This window comes from Equus quagga, chromosome 13 (assembly GCF_021613505.1).
Source record: "Equus quagga isolate Etosha38 chromosome 13, UCLA_HA_Equagga_1.0, whole genome shotgun sequence".
Classification (NCBI taxonomy): Eukaryota; Metazoa; Chordata; class Mammalia; order Perissodactyla; family Equidae; genus Equus; species Equus quagga.
Genome location: NC_060279.1, coordinates 15181558 through 15191696, shown reverse-complemented (window position 1 = coordinate 15191696; position 10139 = coordinate 15181558). Strand labels below are relative to the sequence as shown.

General features: G+C 41.9%; 1 protein-coding gene across 1 annotated transcript in view; it reads left to right on the top strand.

The window, feature by feature from the left end:
- Positions 1-6982: 6982 nt before the first annotated feature.
- The window catches only part of ACBD6 (acyl-CoA binding domain containing 6), a 179689-nt gene continuing 176532 nt past the window's right edge, over positions 6983-10139 (top strand). The window contains exon 1 of the mRNA XM_046684208.1: positions 6983-7643. Within this exon, the coding sequence (XP_046540164.1) occupies positions 7422-7643 (222 nt within the window). The 5' untranslated portion in view covers positions 6983-7421. The remainder of the gene's footprint in view (positions 7644-10139) is intronic.

Here is a 10139-nt window from a genome sequence, read left to right as displayed (position 1 = left end):
GGAAACATGAATTGAAACAGATCTGACTATTAAAAGCAAAAGCGCATGACAACTTATTGTAACCCAACAATTCAAATATTACCTTTACTTACGATTGATAACATGCCCTTTCAAAAAAGCATGATCTGTGTAAGATGACTAACACGAAAGCTAGTTTACTGTTTAGAGGTAATACATATTTAGGATAAAATACCACAAATACACTTCATTTTTATCTTCATAATATTTTATGTGAGATTATGTCTCTTTGAATCATTTTAAAAACACATCAATTAAAAGAAATTTCGGGACCTTATACCGATGTGTTATGCTTTTGGGTACACTAAGCACAAAGGTAGGCTCCATGCCTTTGATGCCTGATGTACCCATATACCCTTAGAATCAGAAATGGTCATTGGCACATGGCCAATCACCAAATTCTTCCTGATTGCTCACCTTCCCTCTAAAGTGCTCTGATTCTTTTTGACCAAGGCTTTTTGAACTTTAGCGCTGGCTTTTATATGCTTTCACTAATGTTACATAGTATATATCTGTGTATTCTAGTCTTATGTAATTTGAATGCATGTATGTGTGTACTTGTGTGTGTGTGTGCGTGTATTTAAACGTCTTTTTGGAAAAATGAGGGAAATTTGAATACAGCGGACTGCATATTAGATGTTATTTGTTAATTTTCTCACGTATGATAAGGCATTATGGTTTTATAACAGAATTTCCTTATTTTTAGAAGATATATACTGAAGTATTTAGAATTTGAAGTATCATGATGTCTGCAACTGATTTTTAAGTGGTTCATCAAGAAATGATAGATAGATAAAGGAAATATGGCAAAATGTTAAAAATTGTTGAATCCAAGAGAAAGATAGTTGGGTGATCATTGACCATTCCTTCAACTTTTCTGTATATTTTAAAATGTTAATAATAAACAACTAATTAAAAAAATTGTCATCATGAAAAACAAATCAGAAGCAGGAACATGAATATTCAGGCCAATTAAAATAGCCACTGATGTATATGTGTAAGCATGTGAGCGGGATGGTACCTCTATTGCTAAGGTTGACACTGCTGTTATTTCAGAACGGTGCTTGATACACTCTACTGAATAACTGTTACTATTTTCATGACTCATTGAGGAGATGCAGGAAGAGAAGTGTAATTCTGCAGCTGAAATCATGGCCTAAAGGTATACATGGTCATTTGACATTTCAACAGGTGAAAGTTAAAAAGTTATAATCAGACTTCAACCAGAAAAGAATTGAAGGAATGGTCAACGATCACCCAACTATCTTTCTCTTGGATTCAACAATTTTTAACATTTTGCCATATTTCCTTTATCTATCTATCATTTCTTGATGAACCATTTAAAAATCAGTTGCAGACATCATGATACTTCAAATTCTAAATACTTCAGTATATATCTTCTAAAAATAAGGAAATTTTAACAATTTTTAATCTAAAGACATTTTTGGAAAAAATTACTACATTCAAAACTACTTGAATGTTATTCCCTATTTTTAAGCTAATATAAATTAGTTTAAATATAAATATTTAATATATTAATATAAAAAGCTTAATATAAAAAGCTGTTTACATCTGACTGTGCCTGCCTGAGTAGATTTTCTTGATGACAAAAACCATCTCTGGCTTTTGATTACTAATGTCTGATCAACTCTTCCAAGCACAAATGCCACAAAATTCATCAAAGTCATGGTTTCTTCCGGGATGATGCTCAGCTGTGGACATCCATATCAGAAAGAAGGGATATTCTGATGAATGCAAACTTAAAGAAAATTTAGCATATAAGAAATCAAAATTTTGGTACATTTTCATTTGCAAAGTCTTTTCAACTTTAATAAACACGTGTCAAGATATACATGCTAAACATTTTATCTTTTATTGTGTATTTTAGAATGTCAATTTTAAATTTAAAGTTTTCCAAAATATTTGGAAGAAGCACAAGAATGGTTGAAGTGTGAACTTCCATATACTCAAGAAAATCCAAGCAAAAGCTGAAACAACAAGCAACAACAATCAAAAGTGGGTAATGACGTAGATTCAGAGCTAAGTTTATCTCACTGTACGCTGTGTGACTTCTATTTCTTACTGTGGCATTCAGAATGATACATCAGAACTTTTTTTTCTTTTTAACCAAGTGTATCTTTAAGCCTGTTTTCCTCTCCCCTCTCGGTTCAGTTTAAAGAAACAAAGTTAGGATTTGGCTACGTTTAAAATAAATATATAATTACATAAACAATTGTTCCATTCACTGTGCCATGCGACGCGCAAGGTCTGTGTCTTTCCTAAGCATAAAGACCCAAAGGACGAAGATAATTGAGCAAGCCTATCGCCCTGGTGGAAAACAAACCTGGCTCGATGTCGCCATCATGTGGTCGATATGTATATTACACTTCCACTCAGCCAGTACCCAGCAAGATGATGGGCATCTGGAATCGTGAACCACCCGGAGGCTCAAACTCACAGAACTCATTTTTCACATAAAGAAATTATATTTTATGAAGGAACAATGTGTTAGTTACATTTTTGTTTTCTGGCCCCTTTATTCTTCAAACCAATAACTGTGTGTTGAAAAAGATTACTGAGAAGGATAAGAAAATTTTGTTTCTTACTTTCAAGTTCAAGGATATTTTCCTTAAAGATCTTTGCTTGTAATGCACCTGCAAATAGTTCATATTAGCTTCTGCCAATTGACTAACAGCTCCCTTTCCATTGAATGAACTTTGAGCACAGCGTGTTTTAGTCGATATAAAAGGCCCAGAGGGTGTTACATGCACTCGGTCGTCCAGCTAAACATAAGGCCTAATGCAAGTCACAATGTTTAAAGGGCCTCTTCTGGATAAATAACGGGGCTCAACTGAGGACTTTTATGGAGAGGGTATCCAGCTAAAAAAATCCCATCATTATTTGATTTCAATGTGCACCACAAGGTTTAGCACTTAATTTTACTGTCTTACTTGATTTTCTAATTGTTTCATGGGTCCTGAAATTGCTTCTCAACTAACACAGAAGGTACTTGACAGCAAGGATGATGCCATTATAACACAATGCAACTTCTTCGGGGCTGATATCTAAGAGTATGCAAGGCTTTTATTATTTAATCCTATTTTTCTTTGTAGCATAGGCTTTACCCTTATATTTGCATCCATATAATGATAAATAGCGTTACAGAAGATTCTACCATACAGTCTTTCTAAACCCACAAATCCATCCCCTAGAAGCCTCGGTTACTTATGCTGAGTTAGGCTGTTCACGATCATCAAACAGCCTCTGCGGAGGTGGCCTCAAAATTAATCATGTTTTTTCCCTTAATTTTTATTTATTATTATTTATTTATTTATTTTTTAGGAAGATTATCCCTGAGCTAACATCTGCTGCCCATTCTCCTCTATTTGCTGAGGAAGACTGGCCCTGAGCTAACACCGGTGCCCATCTTCCTCTACTTTATACATGGGACACCTACCACAGCATGGCTTTTGCCAAGCGGAGCCATGTCCACATCCGGGATCCGGACGAGCGAACCCCGGGCCCCCAAAGCGGAACGTGTGCACTTAACTGCTGTGCCGCCACCGGGCCAGCCCCTTCCCTTCATTTTTAGTAGGAAATATCTAACTATTCCTGAGAACTCAAGGATGTGACCTTTTTCTTCATGAATTTTGCTCATTATGCAAGTTTCACAAAGACTCCACGGCCAGAGCTCTGATTTTACTGCTGTGATTCCTGTTTTTGCACTCGGCATAATTCTGCTGGTTATTTTCTTCGAAGGTGGTTAAATGAACTTCAAAATTATGCAAATTAGCTAATACAGTCAAATATCTTTCTCTACCTGCTTATCTGCCTATATCCTAGAGTCTTCCTAATGAGCTTAAAGTGTTAGATGAAAGGCTGCGGGTTTCACAGAAGATTATGTCCTAGGTGGATTTATCTGCCACAGCGAGGAAGAACAGGTACCAGGGGCAAGGATGGGATGTGCCGGTAAGAAGGGATTAAGGAAGAACCAATGATATGATTTGGGCTTTGGTTGGTGACTCGAGGAACAGTCTAAGGAAGCAGGAATTTGCTCTCCATTGGATGCTGTCAGAAAGCCAGGGCAATTTCACAACTGGGCATCTCAATAACTCTTACCTAGAGGGAGAGAAGACTAGCATGAGAACGAAGCTGGAATTTGTAAGGAAGTCATCGTCATTCACTTTGGCCAAGAGAAAGGGTGTTTGGTATTTTGTGGTTGGCAGAGTGATCTTGTTTTTGTCTGTGCTTGGATGAATTTCTGAGCACTCTGCTTTGTCTGATTTTATCACGGTTTCAGGGTGACCTTGTCTGAGGTCGGCGTTTCCTGAGATTATCTCTATCCAACAGGAGAATAACACGGCTGAGCTGCGAGAGTCAGGCCAGCCTCTGAACGTCAGGCGCTCTTCTGTTTTCTTTCTTTTTCACCTATTTTTAAATTTTTCATTCAAATTTAATGTACATACAGAAGAGTACATAAATTTTAAATGAATTTGCATAAAATGAACACACCTGTGTACCCAGCGTTCCGCTCAAGAAACAGAACATCACCAATATCCAGAAGCCCCCTTTATGCACCTTCGGGTCACTACCCCCAAAGGCTGCCCACTCTCTGGACTTCTAACCCCACGGATCAGTTTTGCCTGATTTTGAGCTTTATTTGAGTGGAAGCATACAGTAGGAGGTCTTTCATGTCAGCTTCCTGGGCCCTACGTCACGTTTATGAGATTCATTCATGCATAGTGTGTAAGCGTGCTGAGTTCACGCTGGCTGCTGAACAGTGTTCCTTGGTGTAAACACACTACAGTCTCCCCACTCCCCTGCCGATGGGCCTTTGGGAGCTTCCAGGTCGGGGCGGTTAGGAACAGCGCTGCCGTGAATGTTCTCGCTCACGTTGGTGAACGCACGTATGCATTCCTGCTGGACAGAGTAGCATTGCTGTACCTCATGTTCAGCTGTAGCAGATAGTGCCAAACATTTTTCCAAAGTGGTTGTATGGTTTACACTCCCAACAGCAGTGTGAGCGAATTCTGCTTGCTCTATTCCCATTTATTTAAACTGTTACAGAACGCAGAAAAAGATGCAAACTTCTAAATATATCTTACAAGGCTACTGTTACCCTGACACAAAGCTGAGAAAGGATAGAACAAAAGGGAAAACTATTGGTCAATGTCATCTTTTAATAGGGCTGTAAAGATACTAAGGAAAACGATAGCAAACTGAACCTAGAAATATTTAAAAAAAAGAAAAAAAGCATGCCAGGACAAGAATGGATTTATTCCAGGAATATAAGTATCATTCAAAATTAGGAAACCTATTAATATAATACATTAAAATTTATATTCATTTATCAGTTAGTTAATATAATTCATTAAATTCCATTTATTATTAATATAACTCATTAGAAGAGAAACTTTATTAATAGTTCCTTTAAAAGATTAAAGGAGAAAAAAATATAATCTCCAGAGCTGCTTAAAAAGCTGCTGATGATATTCAATTCTCATTTCTAATAAAAATTCAGAAACAGAGAGATAAAGGTCTGTGCACCTTCCCTTTCAGATTGTCTATTACCAGCCCACGTGCAAACTAACCTCTGACCAAAACAACTTACGATTTTGACTTTTTCTTTGATTTGCTACTTTTTTTTTTAAGATTGGCACCTGAGCTAACAACTGTTGCCAATCTTTTTTTTTCCTGCTTTATCTTCCCAACCCCCCTCCCCCCCCCCCCCCCCCCCCCCCCACCGCCCGTACATGGTAGTATATCTTAGTTGCAGGTCCTTCCAGTTGTGGAATGTGGGACGCCGCCTCAACGTGGCCTGACGAGAGGTGCCATGTCCGCGCCCAGGATCCGAACCCTCGGACACTGCAGCGGAGCTGCACGAACTTAACCACTCGGCCACGGAGCCAGCCCCAGATTTGCTACTTTTTAGCTGTGCAACCTTGGGCAAGTTACTTTACCACTCTGTGCTGATTTCCAACATCTAAAGTAGAAATAACTGCACCTACCTTAAGTAGTAAGAATTAAGTCCTTTAAACAGTGGGGGATTCAATAACATCACTTTTTAATCGCAAGAATTTGCTCATCAGGCATCCCTTGACTGGGCTGTGAGTCCCTTGAGAGCAGACACTCACAGTGGCACATTCTGGATACACAAGGAGTGTCTATCGAATCCTGATCCAAGCTGCTTCATCTTCCTGCCTTTTCTCACTGTTCTCGCATCCTGTCTACCCTTCTGCTCTTCCACCTGTCTAAAGCCTGACCCCAAAGCGTCAATAACCAACCTGTAGAACATCTTTTTGGGTACCATTCTGAGGGGGCTCGTTACAGTGTTTTGAGTACTAAATGATATAGTAGTGTTGTTTTTAACAACACTTAGGACACAACCACTCAAGAAATGCTAACCATTATAATCATATCATAGTTTTTGTATAGTTTTGTAAGTTCCCTTAGGGCAGAACTATTTTGTACGTTTTGGTTTCACTTTCCAGGGTCTGCAAAGCACAGCGGCAAAGGCTGACTTTCGAAGCCCGAACTCGGAGGCTGCCGTCTAGAAGTCTGGAAGCAGAATCCTGCTAAGGGCAGGGGATTGGGGGGCGTCCACGGAAAGCCCGTTCTCCGTGCTCTGATTGCTGGGAGTTCCGCAGGTGTGCAACGCAAGCACAGAGAGGAGTGATTCGACCAGCACTCACGCAGTTTGGGCGGCGACGGCCTATCTCCCAGTTTTTCATCCATTATTCAAGTTAGAGCCAAACTCTCCAGCGGGGAGCCCAGGCCTGTCTGGGGACCCAGGAGCCCGGGAGGCGGGCGCAGGCGGAACCTTAGTCCTCCGCGGCACGTTTCCCGCGACTCCGCTCCCATCGCTACACCGCCGAATAGACGGCCTCCTTCCCCCGCCCGGTGGCCCCTCCCGAGGACGCGTTCCGAGTTTGGGACGAGTCATTGCGATGGGAGGATAATGGGCACTCCCGCCGAGGGCAGTTTCTCCGAGCAGCGTCCCCACGGCGCGGGCCCCAGAGGCCCGGGTAGAGGAGGGTGCCCGCCGAGGGACTGCCGCGCGGGCTCTGCGTAGCCCCGGGCGCGCGCTCGCACGCCGCTCCTGCGCGCCCCCGCCCCGCGCGCACGCCGGCCTACCCCGCGCCCGCCCTCCCGGCGTTCCGGCCGCGCGGCCCCGACCCCATCGCGGGCGGAGGGACCCGAGCGCGCTGCTAGGCCGGGGGAGCCGAGGAACCGGCGCCCACGGGGCAGAGCGGCGGGCGGCGGAGGCTGCCCTGCGCGCCGGGGAGAGGCGGCGGGAGCGCGGAGAGAGGGAGCGCGGGGTCGCGTGGAGCTCGGGCTCACCCAGCCCGGTGGGCCGGCCCCGAGCCGGTCTTCTGCCCGCCCGAGGAGGCCAGGGCGGACACATGACCTCGCCCTTGCTGCCCGCGGGGGCCACCACGGGCGACAGCGGCGGAGAGCTGAGCTCGGGGGACGACTCCGGGGATGTGGAGTCCCTCCCGAGTCCCGAGCTCGAGGCGTCCAGGAGCCTGGCCGAGCTGTTCGAGAAGGCTGCGGCGCACCTCCAGGGCCTGATGCAGGTGGCCAGCAGGGAGCAGCTCTTGTACCTGTACGCCAGGTACAAGCAGGTAAAGTCGCCGGGAAGGGGCGGGTGCGGGAGAGCGACCAGAGGCCTCTTTCCTCCAAAAACTGTTGACCAGCGTGCCTGGTTAATGGCTAGGTGTAATGAAGTTGGTGTGTGTTTTGGTTTTTCATCGTCTGCTGAGAATCGGCATCATTCAGGACCTGGAGAGGACCTGTCAGCTGTCCTGGGAGGGATGTTTAGCTGGACACTGAACGACAGTTTTTCTCTGTCTTCTCTGACTTGCTCAGTGACCTTGCACTTGTGCTTTTACCAGCTTCAGCATCTTTACAAAATGAGGATGATAACGTAAGACTTAGCGTTCACTCTTACCAAAGGGTCGTATGGAAGTAAATGCGGTAATGTTGAAAAGATATTTTGAGATCTAGGAGAATAATATGATTGTAAGAAAAACGGTGATGCAATACAAAATAAATTATTACTACTTTTATTATTGTTATTTTTAAACTCTAAATATCTTAATGTTTTGGGTGAGTATGCTTCTGTCTCTTAGATACAATTATAAAAAATGTTGGAGTGCTAAACTCCAGATGAACTAATCCCCTTGTTTTACGGAAAAGGAAAGGGAAGCCCAAAGAGAGTAGATAACTTACCTGAGGTCATACAGATAAATCAGAACTGCAACTAGATTGTAGTTCCTGACTCAGTGTCTAAGGCTGAACTTTACCTGGAAATATGGAAATAATAATAATAATGTCATATAAGATATTTATCATTCAAAGAGTCATTGGGTTGGGTACCAGAAGGAAAAGTAATTGCTTTATCATAATCAACAAATACTTGGCCAGCATCTTTTATGTGCAAAACATTTGGGTGCCTACAGGGGATGCAGAGAAGCTAAAGGTCGTGATACTTGCCTTCAAGAGACTTGCAGTTACTTGAGGAGTCTAGATTTAAACACGTGAAAAATTGCTGACAAAAGTTAATTGACAGTTCAGGAAAATTCCAGCTCTTTGGACCAACTGGAAGTGATGAAGTTCTGGGTAATAGCCCGTTTTATTTTATTAAACAATTTTTAACCTTTCTTTTGCCTCTTGGTATCTATTTTCCCTTGTATTTTTTTTTTAATAGTTGTGAGGTCCCTCTGTATTCTTCACCGAATATACCATCCTGGATAGAGCCGAACCTTCTTTTGGAGATTGGTGTCTGTCAGTTAGGAATATTAGTTAAGTGACCCGAGAGACACAGCTCTAGGTTCAAATGGTCTGTCATAGTGTTGAATGAAAATTGCCTCTGAGTTGGCCTTGGAATTTGCTTCCTTGCAAAAGTTCTGGACATCTATTTCCTCTTTGGTCATTTACCCTATCCTAATAGCATTAAAATGAGACTTTCGATTACTTAACAAGAATTTATTGAGCGTTGTGCTAAGGCCCGTAACATGTCTGACTGATGATTCTCTGGGCAGTATAAGACTAATTTTCTCCAAATGCCCTAGAGAACATTCTTTTTCTTTCTAGGACATATCTTTATTTATTGATATTTGTGTCATCATTAAGTATTTGATTTCTGAGTTATCAGTGAACTCAAGTATCCCCACTTCATCCAGGTAGTCTGGAAGAGGCGTGTGCATCCGCTTTTCAAGACCTTCACTTTAGGGTGTTTAGAGATATTGTGTAACTGGAAATAAAATTCCTCATTATTAGAGAATAGGATTGTGCTTACTTAGATATGACATTGGGACACAGTTTTCATCAATCTCTTCTAACTATTTTTAATAGAATTCTGAGACAATATTAAAAATAGCATCTTTGAGAAAATAATAAAGTTGAAAGCTCAATGTAATTCCTGCATGGTGGATCAAAATTTGTCATAAAATAATTACATTTTGTATTCAGAATAGCACCCTATTTTGTAGGGTGAATGAGGTAAGGTTGTCAGCAGGAAGACGATAAAAATAACCTGAGATATGGCCCTTATTTTCTCAGGCAGAGCCCTAAACTTACCTAACATAATAGCTGTTTTAGTCTCAGATAAGCCTATGGCTCCAAAATCATCTTTTAGTGATGTGTCCAAAAGATCACACCAATTAACAGGTTTTTTTGTCCTTTGTGCATTAGCCTGCACTCTCCCAGCAAGAGATGACTGACTGACGTCTGTGAAAACTGTCGGACAATGAAAATTTCACACTCCTGTTGGCTTCATTTTATGGGGGCCTTCAGCACTAGCACCAGTGAGGATGCTCAGCGTGTCCTCCTCCTGTAGCTTGGGGACACTTAATTCAGTGGCATTTGCCATTAGCAACCTTTGTGGAAATACTCTGTTTCAAGGGCACTAGGTATGTTATATATACGTGAGCGAGAACAATTTAGATGCTCTGTTAAAGTGGTACATTTTATAACTCTGCTTTTTAGCTTCTGATTCATTATCTAATAATTTGGAAAATGTTGCTTGTGAGGTCCTAAAATCCTGTAGGTTTATTTTTCCAGTCTTTTCTGCATCCGGAACTCTTCTTTGAATTTGGGAATACGAAAGCTTCTGTGTC